This window comes from Ciona robusta, chromosome 2 (assembly GCF_009617815.1).
Source record: "Ciona robusta chromosome 2, ASM961781v2".
Classification (NCBI taxonomy): Eukaryota; Metazoa; Chordata; class Ascidiacea; order Phlebobranchia; family Cionidae; genus Ciona; species Ciona robusta.
Genome location: NC_143236.1, coordinates 3,224,837 through 3,240,111, shown reverse-complemented (window position 1 = coordinate 3,240,111; position 15,275 = coordinate 3,224,837). Strand labels below are relative to the sequence as shown.

General features: G+C 35.7%; 1 protein-coding gene across 5 annotated transcripts in view; it reads right to left on the bottom strand.

The window, feature by feature from the left end:
* Window positions 1-825: 825 nt before the first annotated feature.
* LOC149740173 (phospholipid-transporting ATPase VD-like) overlaps window positions 826-15,275 on the bottom strand; it is a 28,997-nt gene continuing 14,547 nt past the window's right edge. For 3 of the 5 annotated variants that reach the window (XM_089871564.1, XM_089871567.1, XM_089871565.1), the window contains 23 exons: window positions 14,952-15,043; window positions 14,635-14,771; window positions 13,725-13,977; window positions 13,291-13,338; window positions 12,605-12,707; window positions 12,361-12,405; window positions 11,349-11,463; window positions 10,916-11,068; window positions 9,911-10,120; window positions 9,196-9,270; window positions 8,747-8,880; window positions 8,140-8,314; window positions 7,525-7,675; window positions 7,135-7,262; window positions 6,493-6,804; window positions 6,088-6,256; window positions 5,535-5,738; window positions 4,897-5,099; window positions 4,257-4,457; window positions 3,814-3,894; window positions 3,129-3,233; window positions 2,774-2,961; window positions 826-2,614 (listed from right to left, as the gene is read on the bottom strand). In XM_089871564.1, the coding sequence (XP_089727690.1) occupies window positions 1,897-2,614; window positions 2,774-2,961; window positions 3,129-3,233; window positions 3,814-3,894; window positions 4,257-4,457; window positions 4,897-5,099; window positions 5,535-5,738; window positions 6,088-6,256; window positions 6,493-6,804; window positions 7,135-7,262; window positions 7,525-7,675; window positions 8,140-8,314; window positions 8,747-8,880; window positions 9,196-9,270; window positions 9,911-10,120; window positions 10,916-11,068; window positions 11,349-11,463; window positions 12,361-12,405; window positions 12,605-12,707; window positions 13,291-13,338; window positions 13,725-13,977; window positions 14,635-14,771; window positions 14,952-15,043 (4,000 nt within the window). In that variant the 3' untranslated portion in view covers window positions 826-1,896. The remainder of the gene's footprint in view (window positions 2,615-2,773; window positions 2,962-3,128; window positions 3,234-3,813; window positions 3,895-4,256; window positions 4,458-4,896; window positions 5,100-5,534; window positions 5,739-6,087; window positions 6,257-6,492; window positions 6,805-7,134; window positions 7,263-7,524; window positions 7,676-8,139; window positions 8,315-8,746; window positions 8,881-9,195; window positions 9,271-9,910; window positions 10,121-10,915; window positions 11,069-11,348; window positions 11,464-12,360; window positions 12,406-12,604; window positions 12,708-13,290; window positions 13,339-13,724; window positions 13,978-14,634; window positions 14,772-14,951; window positions 15,044-15,275) is intronic. The other 2 variants (XM_089871568.1, XM_089871566.1) reach the window with 2 other exon arrangements.

Here is a 15,275-nt window from a genome sequence, read left to right as displayed (position 1 = left end):
TTATGCAGTATATACTACATTGATACCTAAAAGTACAAACATGGTATAGTTCAGTAACATTTATACAACCAAATAGTTTACAACTTGCAATTTCCTCTAAGACTACATGTAAGCTATTAACAGTTAAGAACTGTACACAGTGCAGCATACAACAACACAAAAACTGAACACTGCCTTTCAAACGTCGAAGTGCTGCATGTATAATTGAAAACGCCGACGCCGTTATCAAAGCCCGACAACCCTGAAGACATGAGAGGTAGATTGTAATTATCAGCACGCGTCAAAAACAGTTTGATGAAATGCCGAGGAATGCAGTGAAGGAAAGTCACACAACGAATTTAAACACAAATGCGCATTCAACTGCATACTTATGCAACATTTTCGAACCATTTTGACACCCAAACATCAATCATTATAAATACTTTTTGTTTGTTTTAGTATATACATAAGAAGCAGTTTTTTTTAACAGGTTGCAGTATTTTGTGTAAACCCATTACTGCGATGATCAATACCTTGTTCTGTGACATACAAGCCAACTATGATGTAGCACCATCAAACTACGAATGATAGACAAAGTATGTACTTTGAATATAGTCGCGCTCGCCGTCATACCGCACACACTGACATTTCAGGCAACCCATAAGTGGTACTGGGTTAGTTAGACGTTAGAGCAATCATGGTCTTTTGTTTGAATACATACGTCTACAACGGTAGCAGCGACCAGCCTTGAACCAGAAACGTCTAGGTTAGCATGCGCGCGCTAATTGAGTCACAGGAATTTAAAATGCAAAGCTGAAAAGTCAGCAAGAAAAAACAGTCGTCTAATCAGGAATAGTTTATTTTATTGAAAAGTACATATGGGTAGGTGCTAGGGGTACAATACTCGGTTAGCACGTTAAGTTAATGTAAAAAGAATTAGGAAGAAAACAAAAAGGGATTGCAACGTCTCAAGCAATTGGAACAATTTATTTGATATAAGAAGAAGTCCTTTGTATGCTGCCGCTTCACGAAAGTAAAGAATGATAAACTGACAAATGCTTTCGTAAAATCGTTGGAGATAAACCCATAAGTGCAAGGTTCATAAAGGAATACAGTGCCACGTTTGTACGTGGCAATATAAATGGATTCTGGAATGCAGCTCTTCTATAAGGCACTTTAGTGTTGCCGTGTAACTTTACTTACGGCAACACTGGCCGTAAGAGCCAGAATTATTGGTTAGTATATGGTCGAGTATAAAAGCGGTCAGGCTTCTCGCGAAGTTCGCGGGTTCGTTCAAAAAAGGCACACATTGCATTGTCGTGTATATATGACGTAACAGTGGGGTATTATGACGAAAGCGGGCAAGGGGATTCGAACCGACCACGTGTTTCAATTGAGAGCGGTTACGGAAACACAAAGCACCAAAAAATGATTTCCATAAGCTTCAGTAAGTTTAACTATATGCTTCTTTGAATCTCTACGGGTTAAGGCTAAGACGCAAGCTACTATAGCTTCCAAGTGGCGACAGTTAAACTTGTAAAGCGTAGAAGTGAAAGAGTGGCCATGGGGCATTGAAAGGGAAATTATTTAATTAGCAAGTTACAGCAGAACGCACGTTGCAGCGTGCTTGTGCATATTCTGCCCTATACGTTGCAATGCCTACTATGTCTATTGTTGCATAGCGCATTTACGCGGATTTTGCATTTAAAACGGGGAAAATAGGTCTAGTGCAAAAATTACTGCGAAAAAAAGTGTTGCCGAGTGTGAGAATTCAGCCAAGGTGAATACCTCGAGGACGGAAAGCTAGCCCTTCTTGGGCAACACTGTGGAATAAGAAAGCAAAAGTATAGAATCTAAGTTTCACGTCGGACTACACTCAAGGTTCGCAAAATATACGACTCTAAAAATATGAAGGTTTTATACAGGCACATTAGGCTCATAAAAATCGTTTTGTGATCTCCGGTCCCTAACCACGTTTACCGTGTGCACCGGTGGAACATACGTCGCTTTCGGTGGCTCTCCAGAGTCTATATGAGAATCCTCCTTAAATGATGGAATAAAACCAGTAGACACATTCCTCGGCAATCCGGAGTTCTGCTCGGAGGAGAATATCTCCTCGCCCGTGTCAACGTCAAACACATAGGAAGGGGCAGAACCTACGAAAGTTGGGTCGTCGTCTTCGTCGTCGGATAAACCGATGTAGCTTTGGTTTAAAACACCAGGTAATACGACCGGGTTCTCCGGCGGTGGGTGCGACGGCGGTTGGGCCCAGCTTTCATTAGAAGAGTTATTATTGCTGTAGTTGTGCATGCCGTAGTAAGGCGAGGCGGTCGAAAGGTCTGGTGTCGAACCGCCATACTGAAACGACATCGCATCTCGAGCGAGATCGACGCCGGGATTCGGGAGCTGCGTGGGCCGCACGGGTTGTTTTTGTTGCTCGATCTCACTTGAAACGAAAGTGTCAGGAACATGCATAAAGGCGGGGTTGCGGTATGTGCTGCTTGATGACGTGGATGTCACAGAAGTAGACGCTGTACTGGTACATGCAGATGACGAGGCACGAACCTTTTCCAAAATACGCTCGCGTTGGCATTCGTTCGGGAATGTATTCGATTGCACTGCCCGCACAATATACCTGCACGATTATTTAATTGAAATATTTGCTCGATTTATTGCAGTTTTAACAAATTATTCTAAGTTTTTTTTATGTCTTTATAAACTTTTTTAATATACAAGTCATTTTTTTTTCTTTTTTTTCATAACACGATGTAAAATCAACGAAATTGACCCTTACCTCGGAAATAGAGCAATTGCTGTGACGAGAAGAATGGAGAACCAGAACTGACCAGTCTGTATAACTCGCTCCATGATAAAGTAAGGGTTGGAGGGTGGGGAACAGGCAGGACATATAATGTTGTAAATTAGCGCAAACGCAAAGTAAACAACCACGCTACCGATCTGCCCAACCCAGTGAATCCAAGTCTGAGAAAACAGGTTTAAACATTAGATACAATTTTTTTGTTAGTGTTGAGTTATTTTTTCTGTTCCGTATGGGTTAGGCCCAACAGCATGCCATGGGAATTAGGAATTGAGGCTAGAGTTTGCCCATAACGTTATATACGATCTCGGGCAAAAAAATAGTAACTTACCCAAGTTTTGGTTTCAATAGCAAGATGTATAAGGATGACAAATAAAGCTGCTGTTGTGACAACTGTTCCCCACTCTATTAACCCAACTTGTGAGTCGTAGTACGTCTGTGTGTAAAAGGGAACATTTATTTTGAGTAAATGGAGTAAAACTGTAAATGGTTAAAAAACACACGAAGTAAGAGTGAGGTGTAGCGACCACGCTTATTTTCTTCCAATTAAATGTAAATAGGATTTTAACAGTAGGTTTGTTTTAACAACTGTTGTTTTGTCGCTATATCCTGTGTTTTTTCGTTTAATGTATTTTAAAATCTTCACTACCAAAATCAAAAAGACAAATAAAGTTATTATTGTGAGTGGGGGAAGAACGTTTCGGAATGTGGTTAATAACCATTGTGTTGGTGCATTATATTTGATTAGTCGATTCGTTTTGTATTGGTACTTGACTGTTATTATAGGTAAGTCATCTTAATGCTTATGTGAATTAAAATGTGTCACTCAAGCTTCGTTATCAATTTATGCTTAATACTTAGGTTGCTACAAAACACATAGTTTTCATTTATATTTCTTTAAATGTTCTTTGTTCACTAGTATTACCAAATTGGACGAGAAAATAGAATGAAAAGGTGTCCAATCTTTCCCCCACCTTACTATATATTTTACAAACATTACAAAATTCTTAACTTACCAGGTAAAGAAAAAAGAATATGACGACACTTTGATAAAGGGCATCCAGCATGTTGATCCAGAATGTACGTTGAAGATATAACTGCAAAGGAATGTTCGTTAAGTGTCAGCGTTGGTACTTCAAACAAGATGGCCTTTGTTGTTGAATGTCAAATTTGCATATAGAGAAAATCAAAAATATTTGTTCGAAGGTCTGTTGTTTGCACAATACATTTGTAAGATAGAGATAGTTGGACTTGGGATTAAACATTTAACAATGAGCGGTTAAATATATATAAAGTCATCTCAACCAAATGTAGAAAAAAATGAAATAATATGTTGTATTCTCCTTGACATTGTATAAGAAATGGGCACGAATGTAACAAACACCTCTTTTTTTCAGGCAATTTTTTTTTATTTTAGGCAGCATTTTTTATAATTCATTATTTTTGATGATTTTTTTACCTCGTCTTTGATCCCTTGCATGTAAAGATGAGGTTTCTTGAGAAGAGTTTCTTCCTGGAGGTCTTTATCCAAGATTCCGTTAATGAGAGGAGGAACGCTGGTGAAGATGAGATTAAACAAGAGGAGGTAGAATTGTTCGATCATGTTTCCTCCGCTGAATCCACACAAGATTTGGAACCAGAAGATAAGAAACACAAACGCCTGCAAGGGAAATTTGTTAAAAAATAGCAAAAAGTTTAAAAAATAAAGAAGTTGATCCAGAATTGAACAAATCAGGTTTCTTTTTCACCAAACCTGGTACAATGGTTAAAGCGTTGATTCTATACTAGAGGTTACAAACTTACAGACATGGTAACTCGTACATGGTAACTAACTAGGTAGAGGTGTATAAAACAAAACACATGTTTTATAAAAACTGTGACCAAAATATATAATAAGTTACGTTCCTTCATCCATTTATGAATGTAACTTACTTTTTCCTCGCGTGGCCAGAAAATGACAGTCGCAAAACACGAGTGTTCTGTTTCATACACCTCGTGCCAACTTACGAGTTACCAAGTATGTTACATTGTGGGTAATTGGTTTTTAAGATATTTTTCTTTTTTTTATAATCTAGATCTACCATTAATTGATGACTTACCGCATTTTTATAAAGAAAATAAAGAACCATCGAAGCGAGACGAGCATAGTTCCAATGACCATGAACAAGCAGAAGTTTCTTAAGAAATCTAAACTGAGCTATTGCGTAATCACTACTCATCACTGCCTGCATGCCTTCCTGGCCACTTAACCCAACGCCAACGTCAGCCACTTGTATCATGCTCACGTCATTTGCACCATCACCTGTTTAAATACAAGTTCGATTTATTTATATAAAATTAATAAAAATTTTTTTTTTTAAATGGTTAAAATTTTATGTAATTTAAAAAAAAATCAAAGACACAGTGGAAAATAGGGGCATTTTAAAAGGTGGGTTAAAGGAGTATTCTTTTTATCCTATTTTATATTTAAAACAAAATATTATGGAAAAAAAAATACTTGAGAGTGCTATGTAAAACTTAGTCGAGTGTCTTTCAACTTTTTGAGGTTTGTAAAAGTGTGTTTGAAAACCTTTTAGAACATACTAGGCAACAGTTGAAAACACTTACCTAGTCTAAAAATTTAATTTAGTCTGAATGTTATTTGTGTTCAGATTGTTATGTGTGTATCGGAAATGCTTGAATAAAATTGATCAAAACCTAGACCTTATTATGTTTTAATGACTTCCGTTTCACTTACCGATTGCGAGTGTCATGACATTTAATTTGTCCTTTATTAGTTTCAGCACTTGACCCTTTTGTAAAGGTGTAGCCCTGCAGCATAACACGGAACGACATCTTCGAGCAAGACGAACAAACTTATCCGACATTTCCTTGGTGGTGTTTGAAGCTTGGTCTTTGTTGCCGAGTACGAATCCCAGTGTTCGCCCGTCAATTACCATCACTGGAATAAAGGGTTGGTTGAGTAAATCAATTGAAGCGGTTTTTAGAAAACTGTTTTTGAAAATCAGGTTGAAATATTTAAAAACTATTTTTACGTGTTGTTTTAAAAGTAGGTTTACTAAAAAGGAGCTGAAAAATCTATGTTATTTATATATTGTAATGTTATGAAATCCTAAGTTTTGTACTTGTGAAAGAGACCTTTTGGTAATTTTTGACAATATTTTGTCTTTCAGGATCACCAATAAAACTTATAAAATACATGGCAGCAACAACATATATATTTATACATACACTTAATTTCTTTTAAACGATTATCATAGGTTATCAAATACATGATACACAACGCTTACCCAGTGCTGGTAAATCTTTATCATCGATGGTTGGGTAAGATGTGGAGTTGGGCAAACTGAACGAAACATTAAACGAAAGGATTGACGTTTGTTGTTGAATTTCTGGCAACTTTCCACGTTTTGTTTCTTGTTTATCGATATGCGTGTCAAGTAACTCGGACAACGCTTCCTGTAATGAAAAGGGAAGTTTAAATTTAGTATTTATTACATTTTTTTTTATTGCCTTTTTAACTTTTTTACACATTGAAAAACTGTGTATTGCTAACTGCACTTTTGGTAAAAGTAAAGATAGTCATTAGAATTAGTTTTGTTGAAATTTAAGGCAAAATAGGTTTTGTCAAACTAGACATAATTTTAAAATTATGTTGTAGAAATCACAAGGGTGTGTTAAAAAGTAAAACTTACCGAAGTTTCAGTGATGAGATTGATAACTTCATCATTCTGATGAATAAGTCGACATGAGTGGCCGATGTTGATTGCCGTCTCCCGTTTATCCCCCGTCACCACCCAAACCTGGATCCCCGCTTGCCGAAGAGCTTCTATCGTTTCAGGGACGCCGTCTTGCAGTCTGTCCTCTATACCCGTTGCCCCTAGCAGCTCAAGATCAGTTTCGATACGAACGTACGAGTTCATTAGCAGCTGGTCTCTTTCGTCAATAGCTCTCTCTGCTTCTTTGTGCAACGTCAGCCATTCCTCGTATTCAGCTTCGCTAAGCACCTGAAAAATAATGTTTTACAAGTTGGTCAAATTAAATGGGTGTTACTTTTTTATCAGAGTGTAGTGGCATTGAAAGTCTTTATAACACAGGTGTTCTGTATTATAAACCACATATTCGATTAAGGTATGCAACTTTGTGAGTTTAGGTTTTTATCAAAGCTGATAATTTGGAGAAGCAAAAAGGGACAACTGCCCACAACAGTGCCCTAATCAAGCTTCGAACCCATATTCTGTAATGTACTGCTAAACTTTCTAAATACAATACTGGAATCAGACAGGATTGTATTGTATTCACGAAACCAAATAATTTTTTTTAATAGTTTGACTTACTCTTTTAGTAATACAGAGTGTTCGAAGTCCAACACGAGCGTATTTATCCAGAAACTGTTTCGTTCTGTTCACGAGTTCAGCTGAATTGCTCGCCTGCGTCGCGATATTGTTCCTTGGTGTTTTTAAGTCTGTAATTTGTAAAAATAATGGTATGCCTTACGTAACAATATAACAAAAACACTATGGTTAACACTCGTAGCATAATTGGAGGGAAGCCATTTTTAAAACACAAAGGTAAAGTTTAGTAGTCTGAAACTAGACCTTCTATATTTCTCCACTTTGGGAAAAGGTATTACATTAAAAATCATTTATCTTTTTAATGTACTGTACACATACATCATATGGATTTCTTAAAAACACAAATACATTAAATTGGCAATAAAAACCCACTGAATTGAACATCTTCTTGTTCATCAGCGAGTGCTGAAAGTATGGCACTGTCTGCTCCTTTACAAAATAAAACCACTTCGTTGTTTCGTGGGTCACGTACTATGACTGACATTCGTTTACGAGTTGAATCGAAAGGTAGTTTATGAAGAACCTGCCAAAACCGTTGTTAAAATAGGAGCATAAATAGTAGTGTACCTTGCACAAATATTGTAAAATGTTTATGCGTCATGTGATTACACCATACGTTATGCTAACCACATGTTTAAGCAATGTTTATTTACAAGCACCACATGACCACATGTTGTGGCATATTTCTTTTCCTAAACACATACACATTAGACCAGAGATCAAAAAAGTACAACAACAGCACACAATCTATCTTTTAAACATTATATATTGAATACATTGTAGTAGGGAGGGGTAGAACAGACATATTTTATTCTCTTTTCTTGTCCCATTTGGTAGTAAACGCGACTCTATACAAGTGTTGTTAGTTCAAAACAGGATCGGGAAATATGGGATTTAGTTGCAAACGATATCCAATCTATTTCACAATACTGTATTTGACAATGAAAAAATAGTAAGACACAAGGTTTTAAAAACCTCAGATCTTACTTCAAATTTTAGTTTCCCCTCTCCGTTTGGAAGCGTAACTGTAACGCTCTCCTGGCCACCTTGTGACGACCGGTGAGCTAAAACACAACCATAGGCGTGCGCGGCATAAACTAACGCAGCCTCGTCAGGTGATTCTGCCTCGTATCGTATTTTGCTGAGGTCAGCATCCGTAGGTCTGTAAAAATAGTAGTAGATTTTGTTTGTAAAATGTAGTGATGCAGGATTTGCTGAGCTTTTTCAAAACAATTGAGTGTTAAACTGTGTCTTAGAATATACATAGCTAATTTATATAATAATTAATTAGAACAAAATAATACAACACGAAAAATATGTATGTAAATATTAATGTTTGATCATTTTCTTTTTCATGGCACAAAAATTGGTGGTGACTTGTTAAAAATCAACGTTTCTTTTGGCATATGGTGACACATTTCCAAGGGTATGACGTATGATCAATATAAATATACTATGTGTGATAGCAATATAACAAGAAATGAAAATCATCGTCTCTTGAAATTTACGGTAAAAATGAAATGAAATTTACGTTAAAAATATGAGGGCTGAGGGGCAATAAATATAAAAAACATGTTTATATGTTGTGTCTTACCCTGTGTCCTCGGAATCAATTTGTGCGCCTGTGTTTGCTGAGTTGTTTGTGTTTCCATTCATTTTAAGTGCGTTTATTTTAGGCGACCAATGTGGGGATATTGACTTGTAGGTGTCACTGCTAGGTGAGGTAAGCTAGAAAATTGAAATTTATGTTAAAACAGTGAAGTGTACTAAATATAAACAAAGAAATATTATCAAATAAGAGGAGCCACATGCTGATTGATTAGAATAATAAAATAAAAATGCAGCAAATTTCTGTATAGTAAATAAAGTTGCATTGCCGGGTATGAAGAGAATTTTTGTGAACCATGATCATGATTCAAAGATCATATGACCATTATTTCATGATGCTGCTCATGCATGTGAGTTCAAATAAGGAATCATGCAAGTATCATTAGAAATTAAATGATTGTTGCAGAGAGGTGATTAGTGACACGCAATTTTTACTTTCAGATGGACTTTCTTTAGCACTTGTGGCAGCAGACTACTGCCAGAAGCAGTCGACACCTCGCTAGCAATCTCCTGACACCAGAAAAAAATTGTTCAAATAAAGTTTAGTACGTCCATAACAGGATTTCAAATACAAAACTTATTGCGAATACATTTAGTTTCGTTGGAATCCCAATTTAAATACATATTCAAGTTTGGTTTGCCCGGTTACGCCAAAGAGCTACATACAATCAAATACAGCACGTCTAAAGTTGATTTAAAACTCAAGTACCACCATACTACTTAAAATCTATAAAATTTAGACACCACCAAAATTGGCATGCATATAACTTGATACAGGTCACCAAAACGTGTTTGCTAATAATGCTTAGTCACTAAAATTGTATGACTAATATCATGACCAAAGTTCGTCATTCAAAAACTAAGTCCATGCAAAACTACACGCATAGGTGTTACTACTATGTGTTTGATGACTATGAGTTGGAATTTTAGGTCATTCACAAAACTGTTAGCCTATATCAATTAAAGTTTAGGTTTGTGATATTACTACAAGACTGTAATTTATGTGATTAAACTAAACTGTATATACTAAGAACCAAAATTAACAGATTCTGTACATAACAATCTAAATTAACAATAAATTTTGTAAGATTGGAAAAAAATCTTGTTAGATGCATTGATTATTAGTGATCTAAAAAGTAACACTACATACCGAGTAAGGGTCTGGTGTAGTTGAAGCACTCTCGCTGTTATCATTTGAGATGACGACTGTGTTACAAATCGCAAGATTTACGAAAAAATCCCAAATCCGAGTTTTCTCCGGACATGGGAGCTCGGAGGATGCTCCTTGAGGAGTGATAGAGGAATAAGAAGAGGAGGTGAGCTTCTCATATAACACGGGATCAGGAGTTACATCAGTTTCCTGAATTGAAACCGGATGTCAATTACGGGAGTACTTGGTTTACAAGTGGGGGGTTTTTTAGTTGAAATTTGAATTGAAATGAAAAACAAACGAATATCCGGTTTGTGGTTTAATTTTATTTGTTAAATATTCCGCAATTAAGGTTTAAGACTTGCCTGAGTTTTGAACATAAAAGTTATAGAATGGATATGCGATATGGTATGGATAAATTGGTAATCTAAACTATACACTAGTATAAATAATTAGGAACTTGAAAACCCACAATTATTCAAAGTTATTTTTAAAATACTGAATTTAAAGGTAAATTTCCATCAGCAAAAATTTTGGAAGATAAATTATTGAATAAAACTTCCTTCTGCATCTCTGTGATTGCTGATATATATCAACAAGTTGTATTATTTGATTACAGTCAACCCCGCTGAATAGGACCACAGTCAACCCCGCTGAATAGAACCACAGTCAACCCCGCTGAATAGAACCACAGTCAACCCCGCTGAATAGGACCACAGTCAACCCCGCTGAATAGAACCACAGTCAACCCCACTGAATAGGACCACAGTCAACCCCGCTGAATAGAACCACAGTCAACCCCACTGAATAGGACCACAGTCAACCCCGCTGAATAGAACCACAGTCAACCCCGCTGAATAGAACCACAGTCAACCCCGCTGAATAGGACCACAGTCAACCCCGCTGAATAGAACCACAGTCAACCCCACTGAATAGAACCACAGTCAACCCCGCTGAATAGGGCGATTGTACATATAATGAATTTAGACTCTAATTCCCACTCACCAAGGCTTCGTCAACGATCTCCTCGTACATCGGCTCCACCGGCTCAACACCGGGTGGCGCTACCTCGTCCTGAGCAACAGTAGCGAGGACTTCTCGTGCGGAGACAGAGCTGATGTTTCGTCGATGATGGGTGGCCGGTCGCTTCGTGCTCATCTGTGTTAAAGGGGGGTTATGAGTATGATGAATGAATGTAACATAAACTTACTGATTTAATTGTCAAGGGGAACGACACTCTTAGTGTTTGTGTTTTAAGCACATCCTGTCAGCTTATAAGTTACTACTTCTGTAACTTTTTGGATAATTACTTTTTTATATTTGTTGGACCAACAAGTTTTATTGTACTAAGGCAGGTAATTTAACTACTCAGCTGTTGCAACACACTATTTTTTTTAATTAGAACTTTAAATGCATGAAAATTTATATATATGATTACCCTTGCCCTTCGTGAGTTAGCTGGCGAGTTTGGAGCTGATTTCGTTGCATTTTGCAATTGTGTTTCACCATCTACAGGTTTCTCTTCAGTCCCATGGCCATGTTTCTGGCTTTGTCTGAAGTAAAAAATAAATGAAATATATCATAAAAATAATGCTATATAATCATAATAGCTTTTATTTGTTTCTTTAATTTTGGTACCGAAGAAAAATGGTTGAACAAAAGACTGGATATTATGACAAAACGAGGGTTGTTAAAACAACATTATATGTAACAGTCTCAATAACACTGCAAATAATAACAAGCAGAATTTCATTGTTGTGGCATTAACATTCCTGTATCATATTGGGAAGAGCATTGGTAATGTTTATGACAGACATAACACTGAAGCTGTTAGCCTTGGAGTGGATGCTCAAGAAATCAATATTATATCCATCAGTGCATTGTTCATTAAGTTGTCAAGTGTACTTCATACAATTACTATACTAATTATTAAGTTCAACGTGACATTAGCAAATGAATGTATGCTGTGATCAGTATTTTCAAACGCTAAAATATTGCAGTCCAGTCATGTCACTTGGAATTGTTTATAAAAACAGATGCATCTGGTATGTTCTGTAAAGCTGGTGTAAAACAAAGTCAATGGAAAATCCACACAGACAGTATAATGGCAATCCAAAATAAAATGTCACACTGAATCATACACATATATGTTTAAGCCCAAACCTAGATTTTGTTTGGCTGTCACTTGTAACTTAATACAAATACTTGCTGCTTTGGCAGCATTTTGCAAGTAATATTTAAAATTAATTTTTTTAACTGATAAGCCAGTTTTTTAACTGTCACTTAAGCTAAACTATTGTTTCTTGCCAATATTTCAGGGTTTTGTATTTTTTTAATAGAGTAAAATTGTAGCAACTGGCACACACATGACATGCTGTAACTCTTTGTAACATTATGAACCATGCATAAGCTGAAGAAATGAAAAAGCACGAAACTGCATGGAAACTTACAGAATGGCGTCCCACAAGCTGTTACGATTCCGAATAAACTGCTCTCTATGTTAAACACCAGAAAAGACTATCAATACGTACAAATAACCTAATATATTGACAACCACAATTAAAGGTAATGAATAGTTTTCACACAGTGTCAGTCTAACACTGAACTGTCAGCCTAAATTACCCTATTTTCACATATCCCTTTTTTACCATACAGGCATAGACCACAGTTTGAAAACACAACCCTACAAGTTACCTGTGATGTGGTTTAACTGACGCACTTTGAGTACGACGGTAACTTCTTCGGACAGAATCTGCTCGCGCTAATTCTGGAAATGCTTCTCTGTGTTTGGAATGTTCTACAGAAAAAGGGTATTTTAGTTGTTTTAATGATCAAAAATTAATGTGGTACAAAAACAATGTTTCTACTAATTTAAAAACAATGTTTGTGTTTTAATTTCTGTGTCTTTTGGACAGGAATACAGGATTAATGTTTGTGCTTTATCACTGTTAACATAAGGTGACATTTTGACATAAAGGTGCTTTAACATACAGGGAACTCAGATCATGCAATGTATTCTCAACAATGAATCATTTCAAATCAGTGTATTTACTGTCTCTGTCTCAAATCTTGTAAGCAAAATTAACAGCGGTACTTTTCCACAAGCCATACCATACAATAGGTTTTACAATAGAGAAAATCCTCTCTGCCTAGATCATGAATGCTTCCATTCAACTACCGGTGTGAATAGCCTATGGAAGGCTTGTTAACAATGGAAGTCTGGGTATTTTAACCAGGCCAGCTTAGATACGAGACAAACATAGGTTGGTATGGTCAGGACATAATACCAAATACGTGTTGAAGCAATTGCCGTTAATTTTTTATGGTCCACTTACTAAATAAAATCATAGCATTTATATTACTTTAATCAATATACTGACCTGGGTGTTGAGATGGCGGCACAGGTTCAGCGTTTTCAATGCGGGCAGCTGGAAAATATTTTGTTTATAAAACCAATGTTTGTAAAGAGACAGTTTGTAAAGTTTTTGTAAAGATTTAAACATATATCTTACTATTTAAAGTCCTAGTGTAAAAATGTAGTAAAGTTTTAAAGTAGAGGTTCTAAACCATTTTTAATATGATAACACACACACTAGATCTAATTACACTTTTTAAAAACATCTATTTTACAAATCAGCACAAAATAACCTGAAATTTTAATTATAAATTATCCTCAATAAATAAACACCAATTTATGTACAAGTAATTCAAGTTAAAAAGTTACATAATTTGGGAAACTATGCATAGGAGTAGAAATTACACCACACCAAAAACAAACTATACAAAAACTGAGAACTAAATAAAGTAAACCCACCATTAGCTGCATGAGGATAATCCACTCCCCCAACTGTGCATCTTCTGAAGATCATCTTGTTCTCTGTGAGAGTCCCCGTCTTATCTGAGAAGACGTACTGAATCTGTCCAAGGTCCTCGGTGATGTTAAGAGCCCTGCATAGGATCGGAGTGTCGGTTTCTTTGTGGTAAAGGTCCACATCATTGTTGATGAGATAAACTTGCATCCACTTCACAAGTTCAATTGAAACATACAAACTGATCGGGATGAGGACCTGAAAGAAAATTGAATTTGAATTTAATTTTAATTTGAAAATAAAATTGAAAATTTATAACTACTTTTTGTTGTTGTTTTTTTCCATTATATATATATTATTTTACAACTGATGAAAAATAAACACAAAATTTTAAGGATTCATTTAAAGACGGGACTATCACTAAACAAAACGTCATAAAAATAAATATCTATAAATCAAGGTAAAACTATTACTGATTTAAGGAAACAACTGTCAAAACTATTACTGATTAAAGGAAATTTTCAACTTGTTTGTTTTAAGTAACATGGCATTACGATTATCAATCAATAGACCAATATAATACAATGTAAATATGAAGATACAAACGGTCAAATGCCCAAAATCAATAAAATGAACACCCAGGTACCAGATGTACACTGTGTGTGTGTGGCCAATCTGACAGCATAAACACTTGAAGCAAATAAACCTTCAGATTATAATATGCCTTAAGCAGTTTGAACCATAAGAAAATATAGTCTTTTGCACAGAGTAAAGGTTTCACATTAAGTAGAAATTTCCCTATAATTTAATTGTAAACAACAGCTATTCAGAACCTTTTAAAGAGGTTTTTTCAGCCATAGCGCGAAGTCAGGCTATTTTTAACAACAATTCCAATTCAAACGCAAGTCGACGCACCTGAAGTAAAATCACCATGGTCCAAAACATGTAAAAGCCAGAAAGGGCTGGGTCTAGTTTGCCACCATCGGCTTCATTTGGAATAAACAACTCCGCTTGTGGTATATTGTTCATATGACTTGCCCACACCCCATTTCCTGAAAAATAAAAACGTTAATATAATTCTGTAAAAATTTTCATGAACAATTTTTACATTTAACAAGTTTAAAAATAGGGCAAAAAATGGCCAAATAAAATTAAAAACATGTTAAAATGTTAAAATTAGAAATAACAGTAATTTTTAATTACTAATATCTATACTTGGTGTGTTTTCTTACCAACAGAGCCGAGAATACACATAACAAATAATAGAATGACGCAATAAATAACATCAGTATTCATTCTTCGTTCTAATTTGCTTCTTTTGTATCTAAAAAGGAACAAAATAAATGTTTAGACCGTACTTGTAAGTGCTGAAAAACTATAAAAAAAAGACACAAGCATTTGTCTTGCGTTCTGCTGTAAAGGGATTACCATAAGTACAAGCCAAGGTGTATCTTATAATATTCAAACACACATTTAAACAAGGTCATGCTCTTTTGGGAATAATAAAGTGATTTTCAGCTACACGAAACACAAAGATATCCGAGAACAAAAGAGCA